The sequence below is a fragment of the Brachyhypopomus gauderio genome, unplaced genomic scaffold (genome assembly GCF_052324685.1).
Source record: "Brachyhypopomus gauderio isolate BG-103 unplaced genomic scaffold, BGAUD_0.2 sc63, whole genome shotgun sequence".
Taxonomy (NCBI): Eukaryota; Metazoa; Chordata; class Actinopteri; order Gymnotiformes; family Hypopomidae; genus Brachyhypopomus; species Brachyhypopomus gauderio.
The window spans coordinates 753,567-781,484 of record NW_027506884.1 but is presented as its reverse complement, the minus strand read 5'-3'; the positions used below and the strand labels follow the sequence as shown (position 1 = coordinate 781,484).

Sequence of the window (27,918 nt, the reverse complement as noted above, 5' to 3'; positions counted from 1 at the left end):
GAAAGATTAGCATCATTTCTGATTCAAATCACAATGTCTGAGCCTAAACCTAAATTCTTTGATAAACGCTACTGTTACTGTACTATGGCATGTCTGAAATGCTCCTTTGATTCAAGCACCAACTGAACTCACTCAAGCTAAAACACACAGGTCTAGTACCAAACTAGCCCAGTACCAAATCAAATAGTTTTCATGCTTAAACTCAACTCATCACAGTAGATGTGGCAGAGCAGCACAAAACCATACTAGAGAAACAACTGCTTGGCTTTTAGGTTGTTTCTTTGTGGACTTTTACTGGAAAAAATATATCATGTGAAAAGGTGTGTGTCCCATGAGCAGGTACCTGTTTCTGCAGGAGGTCACTCTGGCTGCTGGACTGCTGGACGTGCTCCCTCTTAGCCTCCTGCTGCTGCTTCTTCTTCTGCTGCTGCTGCTCTCGCAGCTGCTGGATGCGCTGGAGCTGCTCCTGGACACTGGCTGTCTGGATGGTCACTAGATTCTGGATTTGGTGCGTCTGTACCTGGCCACCGCCCTGCTGCTGGATCTGAATTGGCAGCTGCAGTTTGATCTGTTGGGGCAGAGTACCCTGGGCTTGGAGCTGAGCCGCCACCTGGTTCTGGATGTGTGAGAGCACCTGCTGCTGGAGTCCAGGCACGCTGAGGAGCTGCGCGGGAAGCTGGAGCTGAGGGCGAACCTGTGCTACTGTAGCCTGCGTCACCTGCGGGGCTACGGAGAGAGTGGCTACCTGTGCTGGAGGGGAGGTCACCTGGGCTACATGAGAGACAGGTAAGGCAGGAGATGGCTGAATGGGGGTCTGAGCATGTATGTGAGGTGAAGGTTGTGGTTGTGGCTGAAGCTGTAGTTGCAGTTGTGGTTGGAGTTGGGGCTGAGGCTGTGACTGGGGTTGTGGCTGTGACTGAATTTGAAGCTGTGGTTGAGACTGAATTTGAAGCTGGGGCTGCAGCTGAAATTGGGGTTGTGAATGGGTTTGTGGTTGAATTTGGGGTTGTAAATGTACTTGTGATTGAATTTGCGGTTGCAGGTGAGCTTGAGGTTGAATTTGGGTCTGTGGTTGAATTTGTGGTTGTGATGGGGTTTGTGATTGAATTTGGGGTTGCGAATGGATTTGTGGTTGAATTTGGGTTTGAGAGAGGGTTTGTGGTTGAATTTGAATTTGAGAGAGGGTTTGTGGTTGAATTTGAATTTGAGAGAGGGTTTGTTGCAGAATCTGTGGCTGAATCTGTGGTTGAGCGAGGGTTTGTTGCAGAATCTGTGGCTGAGAGAGGGTTTGTGGCTGAATCTGTGGTTGCGCGAGGGTTTGTTGCAGAATCTGTGGCTGCGAGAGGGTTTGTGGCTGAATCTGTGGCTGCGAGAGGGTTTGTGGTTGAATCTGTGGTTGAGCGAGGGTTTGTGGCAGAATCTGTGGTTGAGAGAGGGTTTGTTGCAGAATCTGTGGTTGAGAGAGGGTTTGTTGCAGAATCTGTGGTTGAGAGAGGGTTTGTTGCAGAATCTGTGGCTGAGAGAGGGTTTGTGACTGAATCTGTGGTTGAGCGAGAGTTTGTGGCTGAATATGTGGTTGAGCGAGGGTTTGTGGCTGAATCTGTGGCTGAGAGGGGGTTTGTGGCTGAATCTGTGGTTGAGAGAGGGTTTGCGGCTGAATCTGTGGTAGTGAGAGGGTTTGTTGCACAATCTGTGGCTGAGAGTGGGTTTGTGGCTGAATCTGTGGTAGTGAGAGGGTTTGCGGCTGAATCTGTGGTTGAGAGAGGGTTTGCGGTTGAATTTGGGATTGTGGTTGCAGTGGGGCCTGTGGCTGCGGAGAAGAAAGGTGGGGTTGCAGAGTAGGGAGAGGCGAGGAAGGTGTTGGGGTTTGGGCTGGAGTAGCTGCAAGTTGGGTGGGTTGGGACATTGGCAGAGAAGGAGGAGATGTTGGAACGTTGGAGGGCTGGGTAGGAGGTTGGGCCTGTACTCCAGGTTGTATCACTGCAGTAATGAAACACACACACACACACAAAGTATATTTTCAGCTCAATGAGTCCTTAAATCTGCCCTAGCTACTTAATGCTACTTAATTAAATTTTAAAAAAGGTTGAACTACTTTTGTCCTTGGCAAAAAAAAAAACCTGTATACCTGAGGACGCATTTTAAAAGATGAAGGAGAATCTTACCTGGCTGTGCAGGTGCTGTAGGCGTGGTTGTGGTGCCAGCGGTGGTAGCTGAGGTGATGGGTGTGGGTTCGGCAGGTGCTGCAGCAGCCGGTGCTGGTGCAGACACGGTAGGAGTGAAGAGGAAACGCTGGACCTGGCCGTTGGGCATGGCTGCCTGCATGAGCTGCTGCCCAGGACCTGGTATGACCGTCACCCCCTGGGGGATGACCTGGAGCTGTCCTGTGGTCTGTCCCTGGCCCTGGATCACCACAGTCAACCCTGGGCTCCCTCCCTTCAGAGAGTGAAGAGAAGGAAAGGATAATGGTGGAGATGACGATGCCAGGACGGGTATCAGAACGCAAGTTGGATTCAGCTGAGACAAGTAAGGTTTCAAAGAGCTGAACGGTATAAGCACTTAATGTGAATAGCAAATAAACAAAATGAGGAAATAAGATGAATGGAAGAGTCAGTTTCCAGTGTTAGGGGTGGGCATCACCACTGATTTCCCAGTTCGATTCGATTCCGATTCACAAGGTCCCGATTCAATTCTATTTTCGATTCGATTCAATATCGATTCTTGTAGGGAAATTTCAATTACAATAAAAAGTGTAGTTTGAAAGTTGTAATGATACAAGGAACACTCAAACTTTATGAAAATGTATTAAGATATTAGTGTTTATACTGTAATATTAGTGTTTTTATATCAATTAATGCACACACTTCCACATAGCTCCTTTACCAGAAAAGGCATTGAAAGCAGTTTTGAACAGCCCTTTAAAGTGCAAATTAAGTTTTTTTTTAACATGTAACAAAAACATTTACGAACATAGTTCTGAATCTGGTCCAAAAACTAAGATTTATTCATGACTGCTTTCTGACATCTTGGAGATTGTCAAATTTTTCTGCAAGAAAATGAGCTGATCAACATGTTGAGGAGTGAGACAGCTCCTTTGTGCAGTAACAATATTGCCAGCTGTTGAGAAAACTTCACAGCTTTATACTTGACGTGTCGCGACTGGCGTGAGGGTCTGCGCACCGAAAACGACGTAATTATGGTGGCTCCGCCAGTGCCCTGTCGCTTCGCGAGGTCGTACACCTCTCGAATTTTGAAACTTCACCCGTGCCACGCTTTAGTGCAATGAACAAAGTCATGTTTGCAGGGTTCATACACCTAAACAAGGTGGAATTAAAGCACGTCACGCGATATAAAACGTGAGACGTTAAAACGGTACGCATATGCGGGGAAAATTAGCCAGATCAATCTCAGGTTTAATAAATCGATATCGAATAATTCAAATGATCGATTTGAATTGAAAAATCGATTTTTTTTTTTACACACCCCTATCCAGTGTAGGCTTGACATTCCTCCAAAATACCAGTGTCATGCCATACCAAGGGCCAAAAACAAGGGTGCGCCAGCAAGTAAAGGAAATTTAGAGTCTTGCCCAAAATGACTGAAAAAGTATCAAGATGGAGAAAGGAAATACGGTAGTGTTGTTGGTGATCACAGCAAGCAAATGCCGAAGGACGCGTACAAACCTGAGCTCCTTGCGTGAGTTGCGTGAGCTGAGCCAGGGTGAGTTTGACCTGGCCCTGCTGCGGCCGGGCAGTGCCGGGCGTCTGGGCTTGGCCTGGAGTGGACGGCCGAGACGGAGAGCCCATGACCCGCGACCCTGCGCCGGCCTGGGCCGGGCTGGTGCTGGTCACAGCCTTGGACACAGGAGCTCCTCGGATGATCTGAGTTACCACCTGCTGGCCCTGACCTGATACAATTGGAAACAGGAATGTGGAGTAAAAAACCAAGCATCATAAATAACGCAGGAGAAGCAAATGGAGTTCACCACCTACAAGAGCTCATTAATTATCATGAGTTTAGTTCAACAGTTTGCAGGTTTTTTTGCCAGAAGACCTACTTGCAGGAAGAATACCTTGTTGAACCACCAGGGGGGTGCGAATGATGGTCTTGCCCAGAGCCGTTGCCTGCTGGAGAGGGGAACGGACCACCGTCATTCCGGGCCGGAGCGGGGTTCCAGTTGTGGTGACCTGAAACGTACATATATGTAGACAGCATAAACCCTTCTGGTGCAACATGTCAAATCCTATGGCAGAGCTGATGCACTGCAGACAATGCAGAGTACCCTGACATTCAGACTCTTGGTCCAAAAGCTCATATCAAAGATAACATAAAATACATTTGGCAACAGTTCCCTCTCACAGATTTATCATTTTAACTCAACAACAATGGCTTCTAGGTTCATTCTTTCACAAAGTCTTATTTGATCCAGTACTACGTCTGAACCAGAAAACCATAATAGTTTATGAATTTGAAATGGCCACCAACATATTTAGGAGATGTTAGCTAGCGTGCATGAAGAGTACCTGCTGTGTAGAGGTGCTGGTGTTGGGCCTGATGTTGATGTTGACTGAACGTGACTGGAATGAGGAGAACGACTGTGCACTGGCAGCTGTACTGGATGGAATGATGCCCACCACCTTCTGCTGCACCTGGACCACACCTGTGGAGACACGTATACACTGGGTTCCACTCCTAACTCAACTGGGGAGACACGTATACACTGGGTTCCACTCCTAACTCAACTGTGGAGACACGTATACACTGGGTTCCACTCCTAACTCAACTGTGGAGACACGTATACACTGGGTTCCACTCCTAACTCAACTGGGGAGACACGTATACACTGGGTTCCACTCCTAACTCAACTGTGGAGACACGTATACACTGGGTTCCACTCCTAACTCAACTGTGGAGACACGTATACACTGGGTTCCACTCCTAACTCAACTGGGGAGACACGTATACACTGGGTTCCACTCCTAACTCAACTGCAGAGACACGTATACACTGGGTTCCACTCCTAACTCAACTGCGGAGACACGTATACACTGGGTTCCACTCCTAACTCAACTGCGGAGACACGTATACACTGGGTTCCACTCCTAACTCAACTGGGGAGACACGTATACACTGGGTTCCACTCCTAACTCAACTGGGGAGACACGTATACACTGGGTTCCACTCCTAACTCAACTGTGGAGACACATATACACTGGGTTCCACTCCTAATTCAACTGGGGAGACACGTATACACTGGGTTCCACTCCTAACTCAACTGCGGAGACACGTATACACTGGGTTCCACTCCTAATTCAACTGCGGAGACACGTATACACTGGGTTCCACTCCTAATTCAACTGCGGAGACACGTATACACTGGGTTCCACTCCTAATTCAACTGCGGAGACACGTATACACTGGGTTCCACTCCTAATTCAACTGCGGAGACACGTATACACTGGGTTCCACTCCTAATTCAACTGCGGAGACACGTATACACTGGGTTCCACTCCTAATTCAACTGGGGAGACACGTATACACTGGGTTCCACTCCTAATTCAACTGGGGAGACACGTATACACTGGGTTCCACTCCTAATTCAACTGCGGAGACACGTATACACTGCATGGTGGTGTTGATTTCCGAGTGAATATGGAAGAGATGGTTTTAAATTTTGTTGTCAGATCTGTCCGACAATTTTTGTAACAGTATACGAACAATAAAAAACATTAGCTGAAACACAAGAGAAAAAAAAAGACCCAAAAAAGCAGGCTCACAAAAGCACTGAAAAAATTAATGTCGATGCATTAGTCTAAACATTTTTTTTTAATCCAACCATTAATACCATATTGGAGTGGTGACGAGATCTTTTGTCTTACTAAAAAACGTCCACAGTCTACGCCCATGAAAAACATGGGCAAACCCTTTCATGTCACTGATAGCACTCAGTGGCCATGGCTCTGGTGTGTGCGGGCAGGCCTAGTTAAGGACAGCATGCCGGAGCGGGTGGAGGCCTGCCCTACCTCCTTGTGTGGCTGGCACGTTCACTGTGACTATCTTGCTGTTGGCGGGCAGAGGTAGTTTGGTGGTGATGACACTGCCGGCCACGGGGCCTGGGGCAGCAGCCATCTGGAACGTTTGGCCAGACGTGCTGATGCTACGTACTGCCACTGGGGCAGCGGAAGAGGTGGAGGCTGCAAGACACACGACTGACGGTCACCGCCAGGACAGGAGAGCCGCCGCAGAAAACAAACGAAGAAACGTCTGTGGCAGTGGTGCTCACACGCAGCCGCGGTGTTCATCAGCGCCAGCAGCGCTGAATTTACCAGCACGACACGACCACGCAGCTCGATCATGCTTAAGAATCACAACCGCTTACCAATTCGTGCTGTTTTGGTAAGACATGCGCTTTTAAAATGGATAAAGCTACAGAGGTGCATGTACAGAGCAACAGCATACAGAATAAACAAAAACAAACAAAAAAGCAACACTGCACGGAACAAAAATTATCCAGCCATTGAAGCACCAAAGAACAAGACACCACCACTTCAACTCCAACGGCCAAATTCAAAGCACTGACGTACGTTATGTGGCTTCAGCTGTGTGTGTGTGTGTGTCCTCACAACCCCAAACCTCACCTGTATTTCCTTGGCCTTGCTTGACCCAGGAGGCAAATGTCTGCTGGAAGTTCTTGTTCTGCTGGAATGTCACTGGAGTACCTAATTTGGTGGCCAGTACCACCTTTGTCCCAGGGGTGACTGGACTGGTCAGGGAGCCTACCACCACCTTCTGGGTGGATGACACAGCGCTGGTGGGTGTGGTGGTCAAAGTGGTTGGGGTTACAGTGGCTCCAGGTTTCTGCTGCTCCAACCGTTTCTACAAAGCAATCAATAATTCAGAAGATTGTACAGAGAAAGGTTCACATTCAAGAAATCCAAACACAAAGGGAGACGTGGCTGAAATTGTCCTAAAGAATTACAGTTTTGGTTTTAACAGAAATACAAAAGTAAAATATGGAAATGGACACGTGACTCAAAATAACTTCAAATTAAACCTATTCAAAACCCCGTGCTTAAAAGGTAATTAAAACTATAAATGGTAGAGAAATGCTACAAATTACCAACACAGCCCTGATAGCAACAAAGGCCCATTGGAAAAAACACCATTTTTTAAATTCTGCCCCTTGGCTTTTGCTAGGAGATCCCAGGTGGGTACATATCTAATTTCCCACCTGCTGGGCTGCCAATCTCTGGTGCTTTAGCTGAGCTTCCAATTGGGCCTTGATCTCCTCAGCTTTCTTCTGCACACTAACCTTAGCTGGGTCTGCTGCCTGTGCCTTTTCCCTCTCCACCCTGCAGGCAAAAAACAACATACATGGATAATGAACACTGAAACACAGGACCCCAGAGTGGCCCAGACTGTTATTTAGAGATACTGTGTCAGCTCATCCAAGAAAAACTGCATACCACACACACACACACACACACACACACACACACACACACACACACACACACACACACACACACACACACACACACACACACACACACAGTCATTGAACGTTATTGCACCTTTCAGTAAAGGCTCGAATCTCCCAGAGCTCCAGATCTTCCTCTGGCACCCACGTCTCAATGACTACAGGCCCCGTCTGCTTCGACGGCTCCGGCTTCTTTGGCCGCAGAGCGCTGGAGCGCAGGCCCTTTCTCTGAGGCGTTGGGGTCTCTGGATAGAGTCGGATAAAAAGTTATTTTAGCTGAAGATCACCACAGAAGAAATGTGTAGAAGCCAACTTTCGAATCTTTAACAGAAAACATTAAAACAGGTTTTAAATCTGGAGTGTAAACATATCTTACATTTAGGAAGGTTCGTATGAGTTACCAGTTAAGAAAGAATAACTGTTGGCTCCGTGTTGTGGTTGGACTTGCAGAACGTCATACCTTTGGGAGTTTCAGGCACCCCAAGGGGGCAGATGATCTTCCTGATGCAGTACTCTGAACGGATGCCATAAGGTCCCACATCTCTCCGCTTGATGATCTCCGTGGTGGTGATGTCAGTATCGGATGTTTCTGTGATAACGGAGAAAAAGAAACGATTAGCACTTACCTTTATTTTTTATACTTCTACATCAAAGCAAATAAAACACTGCTGTTCACCTGTGCGTGTTGTTCCAACAGCAGGAGAGGGCTTCACTGCCATGTCGTCCCACCTGAGACACGCCCAGAGCAGCCGTAACATCAGACTTACTCCGGCCAAAGACCTCACTGTCTGAAGCCGGTACCTGTGAGAGGTGAGAAGTGCAACTGTATTCTACAACAAATAAAACAACCTTCATAAAAGAAAAATAATACACTTAAGTGACCAAAATGTCCCACAAAATGTAATTACAGACCTCCATGTGATTCCAAACGTTGGTCTTGGGGATGGATAGGGCCAGATGTCTAGAGCTGGTTTGGCGTTGTAGTTGAAGATGGGCACCTCACGAATGCCGGCCCGCCTCGCTAGCTTCTTCAGGTCATCGTTGGGAAGCACAAAAATGCTCTTCTTGCTGCTCTTGGTTACAAACTTGCGGTAAGAAGGCAGCGCAGTTCCAGACCGAGTCTTCTTGGAGCGGGAGAACTTCATCAGCCGTACCCTGCCCCTGGTGGAGTATTCCTTACTCACAGTCATAGAGGTTAAGGAACAGCCAGAGGACCCAGATTTAGCATCAGCTAGCGTTGCTGTGAGCACGGTCTTGCTTTCCTCTGTTACCATGGCTCCATGGCTCGGGTTAGTTACCTTGGTGACGGTGGTAGTAGTCGTAGTGGATAGAGAGGCAACCGACACTGTGGACTCCACCTTTGGTTCAGTCGATGCAAACATGACAGAAGCATTGTTAGCAGTAGCTTCAAGTGAGGCCGACCGTTCAGCCTTTTGCACAGTGCGCGATTCCGTAGACACTGTAGTGGTTGTAGTGGTAGTTGTGGTGACTTGTGTGATTACGGTCTTCACCCCACCACCACTGCTACTGCTGTTCTCAGCAACGTCATTGCTTAGACTGGACTCCTCTGTGGACGGAACAGGTGACGGGAGGAGAGATTTCGCCTCGGTCCGTTCGGCCTCTACTGGTGCCACCTTGGTGCTGTTATTAAGCGTTTCTGGATTTAAGCTAGCTTCTGCTGAGGAGAGCTGGGAGAGTGAAGAACTGACAGCAGGGCCTTGCGTGTTGTTCTCCTGCCTGGCGACCTTCTGAGGGGGTAAATACTCCAAGTCTGACCTGCCCAACCTTGGCTCTTCATCGAGTTTAGTCCTCTGAGGCTCTTGAGTCAAGTCACCGTTCATTAACGATTTCAGGGGTTCTTTTGTTTGCAATGGTCTCATCGTTTCATTTGAACCGATGCCATCAGTCAGATTTGTGGGTGGAGAGTCAACGGAGCCGTCTTTCCCATTTACATGGACTGGCAAAGTTCTTTCTACATTCAAGCCGTTCTCACCCACAGAAGAATTTTCTTCATTGGTAGTTTTCCTCTCCACATCCTCAAATATGGGACCCAGCATTTCTGTCTTCATAAAACTTGGCTCAAGATTTTTCCGAGAGTTTCCATTAAGCTCAGAAGCGTTTGTTATTATTGCTCCATTGCCCGTTTTGTGCCCTAACTCGGCTGTTTTCTGCCCGTGTCCCACAGACGACACACCTGCTGCTTCAGGCTTTGGACCGGAGCCCAACCTGACATCAAGATTATCAGTCTGCTCTGAATAAATTGGCTTTACCTCATGTTGGTCAAAATCAAGTTTTTGGACCACAGGGTCTTTGTCCTTCATCACTGGGTGTCCTATCTGATCAGCTGTGGCAACCTTTGTAGTTTCAAAGGTGGTTCCTTCAGTTTTTACCTCTTGGTTTATGAACGAGTTGGTCTTCTCCTGATCTTCCTTTACCTTCTCACTGGCAGTAGGTTTGAAGATGGAAGCCTGCTTGAACTTCTCAAGCCTCTGCCTCTCCTCCAACGTGAACTGCTTTATGCGCCGCTCCAGAAGACCATCCAGCTTTGAGGCCTTGACCTTCTTTTTGTACGCCGTACGCAGCTGGAAGCCCTCACTTACGTTCACAACTTCATAGTCAAAGTGAACTTGTTTCTGAGCAGTTGCACATGCTTTAGACTCGTCATCAACACAACCCTTCCCTTCCACAGATGGATCATGCAATAAAGGTGATGGTGTTCGAATATTTACTGTAAATGCAAGAACAATTATGCAAGAATAATTAACCACTAATTGAGAAATGCATCGACGGTCACATTAATATGCTGTTTAAACATGAACAAAGAACCACTAGGAAAAACCTCTAATTTGTATATGAATACCTTTTTCTTCAGTGATACCGACAGAGTCCGAAGCACCCTTATCCAGAAGTTCAGAAGACTCATTCTTGGTAAGATCATCTTGCTTCTCCTCAGTCTTCTCCTCAACCTCCATCTTCTCCTCAACCTGCATCTTCTCCTCATCTATTTGATTATTCTCCTTCACTACTTGCTCCTCACCAGACGAACGGTCCTTTGGGGAATCTGGAATTGAATTTTGTTCTGTGTCTTTGTCTGTGGGATTGTGGGTGGAATCTGAGAGATCTCGCGTCTTTGCAGGGTTGTTTTGTTTCTGTGGGCAGGACGCTTGATTTTCCTTGCTGGTTTTAGCTGCTGAAAAAGTAAGGTTTTAATGTAGAGTGAATACACCACAGTCTCTTATCAGAATAAACAAACATACATACTTACATGCTAAACATAATCTAACTACTGTACCTATTCAAATCGAGACAGAGTAAGCAGTCTGTCATTGTTCTGTGCCTTTTTATTTGATAAAAGGGAGGACAGTGCGTACCCTCAAGTGCTTTTCGGTAGTTGACGTTTGTATTCCCAGGTAGTCTGGGGACAAAGCGATGGACGTGGGTCTTGCTCACCCAACTCCAACCACCATAGCCCGTCACTCGGTACTCCTCACCCTTCTGTTTCCACACCTACCACACGGGGACAGACGGAGTGAGGACATTTCTACCTACTTACTATCGTGAATTATTTTCAGGAATAAAATATAAATAAATGTGTCATTTCATTTAGTTAAAAAAATTAAATAATTAAGAGAATCTATCTTCAACATTTCCAACCAAGTTCAGCCTGAAAGTATGCATGCCCTTGTCCACCAAACATCTCTAAAATAATCGTAAAACTTGTGTGGTTCATATTTCAGTCATGCTCATCATTCTCAAGCTCTGCACAAGTTGCACTTGTGCTTAACAAGGTGAACTTCACAACTTTTCCATCTCACAGAATGTAAATGCTCAGAGCTACAGTGATGCATGCATATTCCCAAAACTCACACTGCCGGGAGAATCGGGTGCGTAAAGGGACGTACGCCCAAGTGGTTTGTTATCATAGAGTAGCAGTCTGGTGAGTGCTTCCCAGACGACTCTTTTATTTCAGTGTCTGTGTGCCGTGCAACCTGCCTCGCATTTCAGAAACTTTATCCAAGAAAGGTTAAAGGTTAAAGCAGAGACACCTTGGGTTTAGTTACCTGGTGCTTAATGGGGAATGTGTATTTCACCCATGTGGCCTGCTGCATGGTCTCTTCATCCTCCAGTTTTTTCTCCCTCTTTTTCACCTTCTCCTTCTCCTCACGCTCCATGGAGGTCATTCTGTGAAGCCTGAGGGAAAACCAACACAAAAGGGGGGGGCGTTAAAAAGAGCAAGGTGACTCCCTGACTTGTTTAATCAGCACTGTTTGACCTCAAACATTACATTTTTATGTACCTTAGGGCAAAGACATTACTATACATCTATACAGCTATTAGTCAAGACTGGAAAAGCAAAGTCAGTTCCCTTTTTTTTTTTAATGTGCCAAGAAATACTTGGCCAAGATCGAAGTACCGTTGTGCACTTCCAAACTTTCACATCGCACGTCAATAAAGTGCCAATGAAAAACAGCCCAATAAATACATAAACACAGGCAGCATACACAAATCAAACACACTAGCTTGCTGCAATCACTGATCCATACGTGCGTAATTACACTCAGAAGGCACAAATGACACACGTTCGACCTCTCACCTCGTGTGACCCAGAGAATCCTTCCACACAGGGAGCATAACCACTGGCTTGATGGCACACTCCAGAATAGCCAGCGCCAGGGCGAACTCCCGGGCTTTACTGCACATCTGCACGGCCTTGATCCAGTTTGATCTGCAGAAGAAGAAAAATAATACATCGACAAAATAAATAAATCAAAGAGAGGCTCTGCACACAGACCACGCCGCTCTCTAACCAGAGCACTGCACTCGTCTCCCATGTCATTGTAATCTGTGATAAAAGATACCGGATTACACAATACAAAGAGCAACATAACGATAAAAACGTCTAACCATAGGGAGACATAGCCAGTATGTTTTATGCATCTATACACTACGGAGGTTACATTTAGCAAGCAAGATGGCTCAAATTCTATTTTAGCTTTATTTGTTACGGACATGACATATTTAGCTGGATCTAGTGGATCTAGCCGGTTGGGTCAGGGCCAGCGGGACTACCTGTGTGAGGCCCAGTTGGGGTGCAGGAAGGGGGCGGGCACGTTGTTCTCCAGCTGGATGATGGTGAGCCTCAGCGTGGAGACGGTGAGCGTCTTGGAGCCGTGCACGGAGCCGTTCCACTTGAACTCGCCGGCGGGCGTCATGCAGAACTTGTGCGAGAGGTGTCGGCGCTTGTCGTGGTCCTCGCGGTGCTGGTGCTTGTTCAGCGCCAGCGTGTTCGTGCTGTACTGGTTGTGGTAGACGCGGAACTTGCCCTCCTGGCCCAGCTTGAACAGACCTCCGCCGGGGCTGCTCTTCCCAGCCGGGTCCTTCCTGCCGGAGCCGGACAGCGTCGGAGAGGACTGGGGAAGAACCGCGGGAAGACAGAATCAAGACCCGTACACGTGACACCTAGAAACGTCCATCACTACAGGACGCCGATGGAGGAGGGAACGGCGACGCCATCCACTAAAGCGGCAAAGCCGCTTTTCTGATTCGTGTTTGTGGTCATCGAGGACCCCGTCGACCTGACGCGGGACCCTCGCGTGGGCCGGGACGCCGCGCGCGACGCCCTCACCTCTTTCAGCGTCCTGCTGCCGTCCTGCGAGCCGCTGTCTTTGTCCCGCATGATCCTGCGCTGGCTCAGCTTGCTGTCGGGGTTGCGAAGACGCGTCACCATGCGCAGGCCCGAGCCCGTCCGCGTGCCGTCTGCGTTTTCTTTACCTTCACCTGCCACATGAGTATCACCGCCCCCACCACCATCATCATCATCATCATCATCGTCGTCATCAAATACAGCTCCACAGCATATGCTAGGCAGCTAAAACGATCATGCAAAGCACCGACACAGACTGAATGATTGCAGACTAAGAGAGACTTTTAGTTTGATAAACATGGCTTCCCCTTTTTTCCTACGGATGTGGGCATGTCTGTGTAACAAATGCGCGTTAAACCACGGGCGCGTGTGCACGGCGCGTGCGCTTCACGTACCGGCGTCGTCCTGGCTGGTGAGCGAGGACTGGGAGGAGCGATCCGCTAGCTCCGCCTCCCCCGGGGCCCTCAGGCAGTCGGAGATGGAGAAGTTGCTGCTGCAGCTGTTCTCGTCGGCCGTCTGCGCAGGCTCGCTCTCCGGGGCAGGCTCCTCCCCCTCGCCACGGCAACCCACCTCCGAGCCTTTATCTAGCACAGGCGAGACAAACGGGTCAGTTTCGGGTTTCTCGCACGCGAAGGTGTCCCGACGACCTCCACGTTATTGTTGTTTGTTGATGAAACAAACGACAGTTATTGCTGCATAAATGGAATCGTTTTATATGCACATTTTTGACACAAATGGGAGGTGAGTTTGCGCAGTATATGAGGGGGGAAAAAAATAGCACAGGAGAAGGGCATTAAAGAAAAGAGCAGTCCTGATCTGCTGTGAACACAGGAGCACGTCCTGAGCTCTGGGATGAAGGCAAGCCCCTGTGAGAGCCCCCGTGAAAGCCCCAGCTAAGCCCGGCCCCGCTCCATGCTGCCTTCTAAGGAGGGACTGACGGGCAGAGGAGGTTTGGAGGAGCAGAGACTCTCTCCCGCGCCAGGAAGGCCTTTGTTTCCCCAGAGGAGCGCCGAAGCTCTGTCGTCAGCCGGCTGAAAGCAGACGGGCGAGCCTGCTCAGACGTGCCCGGGGCAGCAGGGATGCCAGCCACAGGCAGAACACGCTGGGCGGGTGCCAGACCGCACGTCATGGGCGCAGAGGCAAAGCGAGCATCCAGAATGCAACGGGGCAAAGGGGAGGAGGCTGCAGAGCTTGGCGAGAGGCGGCAGCAGACGGGGGCGACAGGAAAGCAGGAAGCCCACAAAGTGGATTAGATAACGGAAGAGGCCAGAGGACACACATTCAAGAGCCAACGGCATTCCTGGATTCGAATGAGGCACGGCAGTGGCATGTAATCAGCAGCAAAACGTGGAGAACAGAACGATCTGAATATTCTGCAAGAGAGCGCAAGCATGAACAAAAACGCGTGTGCCGGATTAAACAAAGGCACAACAAAGGCAGCAAAAGCCCAAACGGATAAAGTAAGCAGTCAGCTGAGCATTCAAAAGCAGCGCAGGTCTAACAGACGATGACACGTGATGGAAGAAACACCCATGATGGTTCCTCCGTACCTTCCCCATCCCTTTCCACCTCAGCCCCTTCCCCAGGGTCCTCCCCAGTGGAGGAGACGACTGCAGCGCCCCCCGCAGGGCTCTGGGGGTTGGCTTTGGTCAAGCTAGGCGAATCTGCCTGAGGGTGCCCAGACACACCGCTGTTGTTGTCCTCACCAGCAGGGGGAGCTGTCACTACAGAAAAAGAGGAAAACAAATTACAGACCGTATCAGTGGAGATTCTTCACTTAGAGCTGGTAGGGGTGGAGGACGGGTGCTAAAGCACAGCTCTGAGAGCATGTAAATGAAACGACAGGCCCCGGTGAAGCCTGATCTAGTGTTCTTGTTCACTGTACTTGTACTTGCCTGATCTAGTGTACTTGTTCACTGGGTTATGCAGTGAGGGAATAAAACATTAAAACACTGCAGCATCATGTATGATGTCACATCTGTGTCTCAAAGCCCTGGTTTACAGAACTGCTCAAAGGGTGAGAGAATACGAATGAGAGTGCACAGGAGTGCGCAGGAGTGCACAGGAGTACCTGCTGTACAGACATTGTAACGACGACGAGGACATTTGCCCCAGCCAACAGGGACAAGAACATTTCTGGGCACTGACTTGCTTATCAAGTTCCCTCAACAAGCTTTTAGTCGGACTGAGCTAACATTTCACACGTTTTAAAAGCTCTGATCGCAAACAAAACAGAACTGCACTCTTACCATCAAGCACAGTCTTCTCAGCGACCGCACTCCCGTCACCAGAGTTCTGCTGGGGGGGGGACCCATCAGCCACAGGGGAGGACACGTTATCGACCTCTCCTTCCTCGCTGACCTTTGACCCCTCACAGCCCTTCTCAGCATCTTGCTGGCTCACCTCACCAAGCTCCGACTCCCGTTGGGACTTCTTCTTCTCCATTATCTCCTCTGAGATCACACACACGCGCACACACACACACACAGAATGTCTTGTTTTCTCTCATTTAAGAAAAATTACTCGAGTAATTACTCACAAGAAACTATGGTGTCAGTACTGTGTTCGTTTAATGTTTTACTCCAGCTCTGATCACAGTGTCGCCATCATCCTGAATGACTGACAAGGACGCAGTGGCGCCCCCCTCAGGACAGAAGGTGCTCAACGTGAGTGAAACCAAACCCTCTCATCCAGCTATTTGTCCTCTTTGCATCAACAGGTTTATGTGGCGGTCGCGGGTCAGGAGAGATATTTAGCCGAACAGTTGAGAAATATGGCAGCAGCTTCAAAGTGATAAACACAAAAAACTCTTTTAGCTCTTCCATCATAAAGATGCTTCTTTCATTCTCACATCTCCAGGAACTGAACTTTTCCAACAGGATTAGAAACCTGTAGACGTTTCGTTTATATTTTTAAATATTCATTCACAGCACTGCAGAGGGAGATCAAAACGTGATAAAAGACTTCTGCACAAACTGATCACGAAAGAATTAAACCATGGCAAACAGCATCTCTGCCTTCTAATGTAGCAACTCTCTCAGCAGACCTGCACAAGATGAGTTTCACTCCTACACACAACGGGCCCCTTTCAAGCTTTCACAGTGCTAAAAATAGCCGTGGGGAAATGCACCTAACGGCATCCTACTTCACAGGGGAGTGAATTTACCTTCATCTTGCACTTTCAGCATTGTAGTTGAGGACCAATCTAACCACAAAGACACACGGGAAAACAAACAGCTTGCTAAATAAAATAGGGAAAATTAAAAAATGCTTTTTTTTTTACATCCAATGACCACTAAAAGCTTAGCTGCAGGATCATAAAGGGGGGGAACGCATGTGGACGAGACAAAGGAGAATGAGAAATTCAATTAGAAAACGAAGCAGGACAAAAAGAAGGAAAGAGAGAAAGATGCCCCCGCTTGGGGAAGCGTAGATGAGTCATTATTCACAGACAGCAGAAGCAGGAGTGTGACCAACGACAGGAGAGACCAACATCAACGACAGGACCGTGGAGGAGAGACCGACATCGACGACAGGACCGTGGAGGAGAGACCGACATCGACAACAGGACCGTGGAGGAGAGACCGACATCGACAACAGGACCGTGGAGGAGAGACCGACATCGACAACAGGACCGTGGAGGAGAGACCGACATCGACAACAGGACCGTGAAGGAGAGACCGACATCGACAACAGGACCGTGGAGGAGAGACCGACATCGACAACAGGACCGTGGAGGAGAGACCGACATCGACAACAGGACCGTGAAGGAGAGACCGACATCGACAACAGGACCGTGAAGGAGAGACCGACATCGACGACAGGACCGTGAAGGAGAGACCGACATCGACGACAGGACCGTGAAGGAGAGACCAACATCGACGACAGGACCGTGGAGGAGAGACCAACATCGACGACAGGACCGTGGAGGAGAGACCAACATCGACGACAGGACCGTGGAGGAGAGACCAACATCGACAACAGGACCGTGGAGGAGAGACCAACATCGACAACAGGACCGTGGAGGAGAGACCAACATCGACAACAGGACCGTGGAGGAGAGACCAACATCGACAACAGGACCGTGGAGGAGAGACCAACATCGACAACAGGACCGTGGAGGAGAGACCAACATCAACGACAGGACCGTGGAGGAGAGACCAACATCGACAACAGGACCGTGAAGGAGACCAACATCGACAACAGGACCGTGAAGGAGACCAACATCGACAACAGGACCGTGAAGGAGAGACCAACATCGACAACAGGACCGTGGAGGAGAGACCAACATCAACAACAGGACCGTGGAGGAGAGACCAACATCAACAACAGGACCGTGAAGGAGAGACCAACATCGACAACAGGACCGTGGAGGAGAGACCAACATCGACAACAGGACGGTGGAGGAGAGACCAACATCGACAACAGGACGGTGGAGGAGAGACCAACATCGACAACAGGACGGTGGAGGAGAGACCAACATCGACAACAGGACGGTGGAGGAGAGACCAACATCGACAACAGGACCGTGGAGGAGAGACCAACATCAACAACAGGACCGTGGAGGAGAGACCAACATCAACAACAGGACCGTGAAGGAGAGACCATCAACAACAACAGGACCGTGGAGGAGAGACCAACATCAACAACAGGACCGTGGAGGAGAGACCAACATCGACAACAGGACCGTGGAGGAGAGATCAACATCAACAACAGGACCGTGGAGGAGAGATCAACATCAACAACAGGACCGTGAAGGAGAGACCAACATCAACAACAGGACCGTGGAGGAGAGACCAACATCAACAACAGGACCGTGGAGGAGAGACCAACATCAACAACAGGACCGTGGAGGAGAGACCAACATCAACAACAGGACCGTGAAGGAGAGACCAGGGCGGGAGAAGAGCTGGTGGCACCAGCACAATAATCAGTTCAACAGAGAAGAGCACTGAAACACTGGCGTGTTAGGACTTCATATTCCCAAGTTACTTAAACAACAATAATGATCATGAAGGCTGTGGTAAAACAGCCTTTAATACATGCAGAGAGTAAGACACGTCTCCAGCAAGACTGTACCACGCCTAACTGATTTAATGAATGCTGCAACATAGGGTAATCAGTCAAACAAACAAGATTAACTTATAGCACACAGTACAAGAGACTGATAAAAGAATAAGGTGAAAAGGGAGAGAGAGAGAGAGAAAGTGTGTGGTTGGGGTGGCAAACTCACAAACGCAAAGCTTTAGGTCTTCCTCAACAATATACTTGTCCATTTTTAAATCGCTCCCAGTGGTTGGTGGTGACAACATGACCATGTAGACCTGTAATCTGTCGACATTTCAGCCCTCAGGAAATAATTCTGTGCCGTTTCAACGCCGCTTCAACACACAAAACACACTCGTGCCACAGCTGCATTCCTAATCTGCACTTCTTACGAGGTGAACTCAGGCTTTATTTACCCTCATTAGAGCACTCCAGCCTGTCTCACCTCCTAACCAGCACGGGAGAGACAGCACACGGGGGAGAGACAGCACACGGAGGTCTGTGGTCAACTGCTTGTTTACTAACTCACGACAAACGAAGCCCTCCCAGTCTATTCAGGATAACACTTGTGTACCTGCTAATAGGATCTGCCCTAATGAGTGTTAGCAACACTGCCCCCTACAGGCTGCACAGATATCTGTAATGAATGTGCTAAAGATGTTTTTCCACAAAACAAGCACAAAGAAAAACAGGAATATCCTTAGATCACAGAGGCTTACTAAAAATAGAATCCACTCAGCAGGGGGGGGAGGCAGGAGGCAGAAAAGGGGTTTTAAAACCACTGTGATAACTGGGATGAGCTTTGGTCTGCTGTCCTCTCTGGATGCTTAACTCTCACCATTGGAGACTGACAAGTAGCTCTTGTTGGTCCCCCGGGCCTTGTTGGTGAGTTCTTCAGTGATGTCCATGTGGGCGTGGATCTCCTCACGCAGCTCATCCAGCACCGCACACAGGTCATTCTCCCAGAAGTCTTTATCCAGCACCTCCAGGAGTTCCTCCAACTGCACCCTGGAGCTGTAGTACCAGATGTGCTTGCCCACCTCCTCCTCCCCATCCTCCTCCCTAGAACACACACACACACACACACACACAGTGCTTTAGCTTGTAGACCGCTGCTTCTGTAGACATTCCTTTGGTGTCTTACATGCGAGAGACACCACAGTGAGCTTCAATGACATTACATAGCAGCTCTAAACCAATCAAATGTACATCTCAGCTCTAAAATGTGCTTGGCCTAAACCAATCAAACGTGCCAGTGGACACTGATGAGCTCCATTAAAATTTTAATTGGTGTTTTGCAGAAAAGAAGGAGAACCTTTATAGATATTAGAAGAATATTACTTTCCTTGAATGCTTATGATTTTTGGATTTTGATACAAGTTTAATGAATTATCTGGATGAATAAAATGAATGAAATCTTCTGGTTGTACCTTCTAAAGTAAGGAAGTATAAATAGTAAATATTAAAATCTTTAAATGATCAAAAGCAAATCCACTACATCAGCCATGAAACAACTAAACACAAAACAAGTATGTTGACTGAAACTTTGCAGTTGACCTCAATATCACCACTATTTGAGGAAAAACCATCAGTACTGTACTGAAAGAGACTGACAACCATCAGTACTGTACTGAAAGAGACTGACAAGAGTCCAAATTACTGGCTTATCTTTAACTCCTCCATGCAGACCTACTCCAATGTAATGGATAATAAAATGCCCATCAACCTGCTTGTGTAGTGCAGCTCAGCATTGGGGTGGAAGGGAAATAACACTGCTCATAACAACCCATACTGAACACCAGTCTCTGACTACAGCACAAGGGTTAAATCACCTATTAATCCCAATTAAAGGAAGCAGAGGATTTTGCATTGTCTTTTTATGGGGAAAACAACAACGGGTCCATCGCACAATTTTGGAAGCACTCAAGTGTCCATCTAGAATACCAGAGTTCTCTCACATGCAATTCAACTTATGAAGGCTGAAACGGGCATGGTAAAGAAACCACAAACTCTACCCGGTCCCACGGTCCCCAAGAACCATGGAGTCTGAGTCCTGCCCCATAGGCAGTCCTGCATGTCCTGATGGAAACATAAATAATGACCAGTGAAACTTACACAATGATCCTGCGGTTGAGGAACCAATACTTCCTCTGGTGCCGGTCGTACCCGACGGGCTCCTGCCGGAGGTACGGCCTACACCTCTGGACCTCCATCACGCAGTCGCTCACGCCGGGCACCTTGTGCGCCACGCAGATCTCGCACTGCCACTCGTCCTCGGGCACCTCCTCCAGAGGAGGCTTCACGCACTCCAGGTGGTAGACGGCCGAGCAGGTCTCGCAGCAGAGCAGGTCCCCGAGGCGGTGGCACACGCGACAGTGGTCGTCGTACTGCACCACGCCCTCCGACATCAGCTCCTCCCGCGCCAGGTTGGTGGTGAGGAACTGGTCTACCAGGAACTGCAGCACCTTCACCTTGCTCTCCAGCGGCCCGAACGGGTAGTCGTCGGCCTCCAGGTGCGGCAGCACGTCGCTGTACTCCGGGTCGCTCTCGCAGTAAGAGCGCACCACCTCGGGCCACGTCATGCCGTCCACCAGGTAGAGCGTGGAGTTGATGCTGTCCTTGAGGTCGGCCGGGCCGAAGGTGGTGTTGGAGGTGTCCTCCTCACGCAGGATGGCCTTCAGGAGCGCCACGTGCGTCTCCGCCATCAGCGTGCACTGCTCCTGGCCCACCAGGGCCGCGCAGAAGTCCTCGAAGCGGAAGGGTGAGAGGCGGAGGACGGTGGTGAAGCTGCGCAAAACCTCGTAGATGGCCGAGGCATTCAGGAGCTGCGCGGCAGGGATGAGGAGGTCTTCGGAGGGCTTCGGCAGCTCCAGAGCAGGGATCTCCTTCTGCTCCAGAATGGGAGACGGTGGTCGACGGGGTCTTCGTCTCCTTCGGCCTGTTAAACCACAAGCGTGCAGACAGTGAGCGAACGTGGCAGTGATCCATCCAAATTATTCTGCATACTCTTTAAATTGTTATTCGTTGATGTTTTAAATATTTTGTGTAAATTAAGACAGCTTAAAATGTAATGTCTTAGTTATCTAAATATAAAAGCTATTGCCTCACATTATTTAGTTTGCTTTATACAACTAATACGAACCATAATAACACGAAATCTCTAGAACGTAATATAAATTTATCACAAAATATTGTGATGTTACGGCAAGCCATTTGTTCCTAGATTAAACCCAATACATGTCAGTGTTTCAGCGCGATACCGGCCGTGCGTTGCGAAAGCCCTCCGCGCATCAGGTGCACCGCCACTGGCGCCCGTTTTCAAAACAATCGGACGCGTGGTGTCCTGTCATTAGCCCGACACCACTGGGCTAGCCGGGCAGCTAATGAACCAGCTAGCTAGCCTCGCTAGCTACAGGAACCCCCATACGAGAAATTTAGAGTCTTCTGTGGTCACTAGAGGAATAAACTAGTATAAGGCGGTGATGAAAGAAGAAAGTCAAAAGTAACATTTTTTGTAATATTAACTAAATGTTCGTATTATATTAATATAATCTAGCTAGGCTAACACTGGAGGGTTATGTGCTCATGTGTGAGTCCACATCACAGCTCGGGTTCTTCGGCTAGACACCAACTCAACCAGATGCTACATTCACACAGTCACAGTTCCCCCCCACTGTACGATAAATCCCCCAAAAGACAAAATAATAATTCGTTAAATATACTTTATGAGAGAAAATGTGAAACTGTTACTTACACAGGCGGCTACACGACTTCTCTCATTTGGACTTAATTAGCTAGTTAGCTCGCTAGCGTTAGCTGGGAGGCTAGGTGTGTTTCTCGGGTGATTTAACGGCGCGAGCCGCGTACCTGAGGTAACTTATCCCACTACATCCTCCATATTCACTCATATGTGTTTATATATATTAAAAATTATATTTCACATATGGACCTAAACTGATGCTACAGCGATGTAGCGCCAATATTCCCCCCGTAACCGCTCGACACAATGACGGCACCTCACGTTAGCCGCCGCGGTGGCTAATAGCATAGCGCTGCTAGCTAACGGAGCTAACGCGGTGGGGCCCGTCGGCGGCGGATACTCCATTTTGAGTGTTACACACAGCGCCGTGTTGGGTAGGATCACACACACGACACCGGGACGGTGGTGAGAGTGTCCGCGGTGTTCGGTCTCGGCTCCACGGCGCACGCACACCGAGCGTGGTCGGCTAGCCGGACCGGTAGCGCGTTACCTGGGGTGCTGCCGCGGCTGCTCTCGGTGCAGTAGCTGGCGTCGTCGTCGTCGGGCAGCTCGTCCAGGTAGTCCGACTGGTCGTCCGCCACCTCCTCGTCCTCCTCGTCCGTCACGGGCTCCTCCTCCACGTACTCGTCCTCCTCGGACGCCAGGCTGACCGCGTCCTCCTCCTCCTCGTCGCTCTCGTGGTCGTCGTACACCACCGAGCTGGGGGCGCTGCGCCTGCCCCGGCCTCTCCCGCATCCTCTCCCCCTGCCCCTGCCCCTCGGCCCCGCGGACCCCGCTTTCCGGCGGCCCCGCGACGAGTGGTGACTACCCCGCTTGGGAGTCACGAAATCGTCGTCGGCGGCGCCGCCTCTCCCCCGCACCCTGAGCCCTCGGCGCGGTCTGAGGCCGCGCACCGGCCCCGGAGACGGCTCCTGCATCGGCAGGGTTTTGGGCGGCCTGCCTCGTCTCCCCCTCATCGCGTATAAAATCTATTCTTTCCCCTTTCAGTCGTTGCGCGCAGCCCGAGCGCATAAAAGTCGGAATTTCCGGCACCACGGGGTAGCTGATCTCGTGGGGACGTAGACGCGCTAGTCCCGCAGAGCCACGGTCTCGGTTGACGCGAGAAAGCTCAACGCGAATGGCCGGCGTCCCGCTTGGAGTCGCTCGCCGCCGCCATGTTGCTCCTTCCTCTCTCCATCTACTCACAACACACAGTAGGCCTGATGCTGGAGTCACGTGGTCACCGCCACAGGGCTGCGACGGTATATCGGAGCCTCGTCGTGCATCGCAACTTTAAAATCCTTAGGATCGTTCTTTTGACAGTTTGACGTGCACAGTCGCGTCCAGCTAATTTTGTGTCGAGGTCTTTTGTTATTGCATTTGAATCGTATTACATCGAATGTTATTTATAAAGGTGCGCCATTTCAGGTAAGAAGTCCATATATGTAGTTTGATAGATAAAGTACATAGGGTGAATAGTGGTATGTTTGAAATAAGTTACTTAAATTCTATACTTAAAATGTCTCGACATAGCCATACAATGCATAATGTCTGTCTGTCTGTCTGGTGTCTATCTATTTATCCTAGTGTGTGTCATGGAGAGCTTTTCATGTTAATGCAATTCAAATTCAAATTAAATGTTTATATTGTATAAACATATTATTATATTATTATAATAACATACAACATATTATTATTATAAATATTGTATATTATATATTGCATATATGTATTGTATATTTGTTATGTTAGATTTTAGATTTGAAAATATCCAGAATTTATAAAATTCTACACTCGCCATCTTTCTGCAGCTCTACGAGAGTCCTGCGAGCTTGAGGGACCTGCAGAATATCTTCTCTGGACTGCACTCTTCTGGACAGAGATCTCTGATGGTGATTCTGGTGCCATTCTCACAGTTTTGATGGTCATTGCCCTTTGGTGCTCTGATTACTATGGGAACCACCGTTGCCTTTACTTTCCACATCTCTTCTAGCCCCTTGATATTTCTACATCTCAGGAGGAAGTAAAACAGTATATGAAGTTCAAAAGCAACACAGCCCCCCTTTTTATGGTCTAATGCAGTGGCAATGAATTTGACTTCATTCAGTCCTCCCTCTTTTTTTACTGTTGTCGTTCTGGGGTTATTGGTGCTAAATTAGGAGCACACCCCACGTTTGTAGGGAAGCTATATGTATACAGGGACTAATGTTCTGCTGATTGTCTCCACCATCAGGGTTTGGTCTTCAGTGGGACGTTACTGAGCGTTTTGCTCCTTTCTCACATGTGTTATAGAAGTGTCCCACAGAGCATGACATAGTAGATAAAGCTTTATTTGGAGCGGAGGTTCACGGCATTGCTCCACGGAGAAATTGGTTAATGAAGCATTGCTAGAAAGGTTGTAGGCCTATTGGTAGTCTAGAGTTCAAGACCACTTTCAAGTACTTCCAGTGCATTTAGTGCTAGGGTTATTACTAAGCCAGAAAGCAGCTGTTTGCTGGGTTGTTAAAATTTATTCAAGGTTCATTCTCTCCAGTACACATACAAAATCACTTTGGTATGTGGGAAAAGTAGGCCAGTAATCCAGAAGTATGGTTTGACTGCAGAGGACTTCTATAGAGGATTCACTGTTTCTTAGAGAGTTGGCTTTTGTCGCTTGTCCCTAAGTTAGCTTTTGTTTGCTTTGTTTGGTCACAGGCAACCTGAGCTGACTACAAACCAGCTGTGAATCTACAAACAAGCATTTTCGGCTATTTGACAAACACGTGCTTTTATGTTCGGTGCTTTCATAAGTTTATTTCAATTCAAACGCCTTTTTAGCTTTAGAACTCCATCTTCTACCTAGCTAGCTAGCTAACATAATAATGATGCAATATATGTTTTTTTTAACACTTTAGATGTGTCTTTGCAAGTTTACATGATTTGTAACCGGTTATGTAGGTAGCTAGCTAGGTATTTTGCAAAACCGTGACAATTTTTTGAAAAATAAATGTATTTACGTCATAGGTTACCTTTAAGTACTTGAAGCGTACTGATTTCCCAGCATGCATGTGGGTAGTCGTGGCCGAGTGGTTAAGGCGATGGACTAGAAATCCATTGGGGTCTCCCCGCGCAGGTTCGAATCCTGCCGACTACGACCCGTAATCATTTTTCATTTTATAGCACTGTTGCAATCTGAAACACCACCTGAAGCGCTAATAAAATATTTGGAGGGGACGTGTGTGTATACATATAGGATAGTAAAAGGTAGTCGGTGAGTCAAAGTTACAATAGCAATGAGGCACATAAGGCAGGGTTGCCAACTCTCACGCATTGAGCGTGAGACACACGCATTTGACCGTTTTCACACGCTCTCACGCCACACTTCCGATATCTCACGCAGAAAAAAAATATCCAGTTTATTTACCTCAGATCCACATATATGATTCAATACGTTACTAGTTCGCTAGCTCTGGCGCCATCCACCGGCGATATAACACTGAATCTGTGTCCATTTTACGATCCCCCCCCGCTCAACAACTTTCGTTCGCCACCCCCCCCCCCTCAACAAAATACACTCGCCACCGGCTCCAGGTTAAAATCTCACTCCAAGCGAACGTCAAAAGTTGGCAACCCTGCATAAGGTTTCCAAATAAACAGGATGGTTCAGAGGTCCTTCATTAGCAGAGCAATCAAAGCGCTTCCGAGTGCTTCTTCCAACTTCCAGGACAACTGTGTCGTAAAGAATAAGTGTTCGTTTTCATAATTATGGTTGACTAGTTCAAAGGAAACGCTGCTATGGTGGCCGGAGGATAAACGTTTTGTAGGACAATATTTGTCTAAACCATTTATACCATTCATAGTCAGTGTAGAGCAAAATGCATCACGTGTGTAGCTACATCTAAATATGAGGCTACAGGCAACAATTCCAGAAATAAAAATAAAATAAAAATAAATACATGTAAGAAAATAAAAATGTCATTCGGGGCATTACTTAATCCATTAGAAAACGGAAAACTATATAGAGTCAGGGTACAAGAAAAACGTTGCAGACAAGAAGTAATTTTATATCATGGAACACAATTTTATGAACAATTTTATTGAGAAAGTTTGCGTATGCGATCACGTGACTGATCGGCTTCATTTGATTGGTCACTCATACTTAGGCGATGAGATGTTGGTCAGTCTTCTCACTGAAAAGACGAATTATTTACAAAACGAAAGTAACGGTAGCGCGGCGCAAATCCGATTGTAACGGAGTAAAAGTCGCGTATTTCTCAGCACATATTTACTCAAGTAAAAGTAGAAGTCTTTCATATTAAAACTACTCTCACAAGTACATATTTGTCCAAAAAGCTACTTGAGTAAATGTAACGGAGTAAATGTAACGCGTTCCCACCCACCTCTGCTCCTACTGCAACAGCTACTTTTTCCTTTTCATAGACACATTGCTGCAATTATAAATACAGTCCTGTATGAGGTGACCAGTAGTTGATCACGTCATTTGATGCTTGTAAGGTTATTCATTTTGTTATATCTTTAACTCTTTTCCAGATTTTTTTGTTAAGATCTGCAGAAATGACAAAGACGGGTAAACCTGATTTATACTGGGCAGGTGTTGTGCATCTGTATGCCCAAGGAAGACACAGGTTCTCCACAGGCCAGAGGTCAGGGGCCAGAAGATGGAGGGCTGTTCATTGTAAAATTTAAAAATATAGACAGTTTTGCTTCAAAGTTTAATATATTTTAACAAAATTATTCTATAGATATTTAGTTCTTAATATTTTAAAAGCATTCCCATTAAAAAAGAAAAAACAAAGCAATAACAAACTCTTGTGGTGTAATAGTAACACATCCATCCTTTGGATGGGAAGTTCCTGGTGCAAGTCTGGGCAATTTGTTGAATTAATAAGTATTTAATACCAAATCATTAAAATAAAATTTTAATAGGATGTATGTAGATTGAATATAACCTGTATTTTTTCTCCTCGTTTTTCTCTCTTAAAAATAATGAAGAAAAAATATTGCCAGCAGATGGAGCTATCATTTCATTATGTGAACGCCTTGAGGGTTTTGAATTAGCAGTAATCTTTAAAAAGCGGTATAAATGACATTTTATCAGTTTACAATGTTAAGAGATCGTGAGAGTCTTATTTACTAAGATGTGTATTAAATATTATCAACATTATCATTAATTACTGCACAAGTGATGATGGAATAGCTACATTTTAAAAGTTTTTAAGTCCCTTCCAAATCCTGTCAATCTGTTATAGGTGTTTTGTAGTGCCACCAGACAAGCATACCAAATTGCCTGCCTGCTTGGAAAATATTTACATTGGGATAAACAGTTATTATTTAAATGTTGTTTGGCGCTTTCAATCAAGCCTTTGAACATCCCGTGTATTTGACCTGGCCTGTTACAGGTAATATGTATTTACTAAAACAGGCTCAGCGCGACATCATTAGACGCGATAGAAAGAGATAGATAGATTAACGGCCGTTTGATTTGACAAATTACGTTCAACACAAAGTCCATCAGTCTATATGCAAGGACGTTTCCCCCATATCTATTCTAGACAACCTTACTGCAGTCTGAGTGGATGCTTCATTTAGTTTTATCTATAGCTTTCATATCAGACGGAGACCAAAACGAAATGTGAACACGGAGTGTATGGTATGGGCAGTGAAAGCGTCTATGAAGGTAGTATTAACACTGTGTCTTTATTCAGCGCCGTTTCCAGGACACTGAAGTTCACATTGTGTGTATTCACCGTTGGCCACTTCTGTTTGAACAACTGCAGAAACGTCCAGCAGCACACACAAGCTGCTCCAAGACGAGGCAGCCATTCAGCTGTGGTCTGTTGAACTGTACCATATGGTAACAGGCACAAGAGGCCTGTTCATTCAGCTGTGAATTTATGAAGGTCTGGTGAATTTAACTGTGCAAGGACTCTAAGCAATTTCTCTAGGCAACCGCTCCATTGAAAACTTGATGGATGGCTAACTGCTCTTTCAATACAGAGCATGGACTCA

At 47.5% G+C, this 27,918-nt stretch overlaps 1 protein-coding gene, 2 long non-coding RNA genes and 1 other non-coding gene across 6 annotated transcripts in view; 2 read left to right on the top strand and 2 right to left on the bottom strand.

Annotated features, from left to right (window-relative positions):
* The window catches only part of bptf (bromodomain PHD finger transcription factor), a 29,310-nt gene extending 6,226 nt beyond the window's left edge, over positions 1-23,084 (bottom strand). Inside the window, exons 1-23 of one of the 3 annotated variants that reach the window (XM_076988710.1) lie at positions 22,421-23,084; positions 20,286-21,108; positions 19,009-19,232; positions 15,374-15,577; positions 14,675-14,848; positions 13,520-13,708; positions 13,107-13,258; positions 12,551-12,891; positions 12,075-12,206; positions 11,542-11,671; positions 10,852-10,987; positions 10,341-10,670; positions 8,393-10,208; positions 8,157-8,281; positions 7,941-8,069; positions 7,575-7,725; positions 7,232-7,352; positions 6,639-6,876; positions 4,524-4,660; positions 4,058-4,202; positions 3,684-3,907; positions 2,166-2,436; positions 344-1,980 (exon numbers count right to left, since the gene is read on the bottom strand). In XM_076988710.1, the coding sequence (XP_076844825.1) occupies positions 344-1,980; positions 2,166-2,436; positions 3,684-3,907; positions 4,058-4,202; positions 4,524-4,660; positions 6,639-6,876; positions 7,232-7,352; positions 7,575-7,725; positions 7,941-8,069; positions 8,157-8,281; positions 8,393-10,208; positions 10,341-10,670; positions 10,852-10,987; positions 11,542-11,671; positions 12,075-12,206; positions 12,551-12,891; positions 13,107-13,258; positions 13,520-13,708; positions 14,675-14,848; positions 15,374-15,577; positions 19,009-19,232; positions 20,286-21,108; positions 22,421-22,886 (8,295 nt within the window). In that variant the 5' untranslated portion in view covers positions 22,887-23,084. The remainder of the gene's footprint in view (positions 1-343; positions 1,981-2,165; positions 2,437-3,683; positions 3,908-4,057; positions 4,203-4,523; positions 4,661-6,638; positions 6,877-7,231; positions 7,353-7,574; positions 7,726-7,940; positions 8,070-8,156; positions 8,282-8,392; positions 10,209-10,340; positions 10,671-10,851; positions 10,988-11,541; positions 11,672-12,074; positions 12,207-12,550; positions 12,892-13,106; positions 13,259-13,519; positions 13,709-14,674; positions 14,849-15,373; positions 15,578-19,008; positions 19,233-20,285; positions 21,109-22,420) is intronic. The other 2 variants (XM_076988711.1, XM_076988712.1) reach the window with 2 other exon arrangements.
* On the bottom strand, positions 15,587-18,969 carry LOC143489588 (uncharacterized). The gene is made up of 3 exons (XR_013124719.1): positions 18,358-18,969; positions 16,291-16,329; positions 15,587-15,907 (listed from the first exon to the last, which is right to left on the bottom strand). It is a non-coding gene; the product is annotated as an uncharacterized LOC143489588 (long non-coding RNA).
* A 91-nt stretch (positions 23,085-23,175) lies between the features above and the next one.
* On the top strand, positions 23,176-24,870 carry LOC143489587 (uncharacterized). Its single transcript, XR_013124717.1, has 3 exons — positions 23,176-23,337; positions 23,721-23,801; positions 24,604-24,870. It is a non-coding gene; the product is annotated as an uncharacterized LOC143489587 (long non-coding RNA).
* Positions 24,871-24,960: 90 nt separating this feature from the next.
* trnas-aga (transfer RNA serine (anticodon AGA)) lies at positions 24,961-25,042 on the top strand. Its single transcript has one exon. It is a non-coding gene; the product is annotated as a tRNA-Ser (tRNA).
* Positions 25,043-27,918: the final 2,876 nt, after the last annotated feature.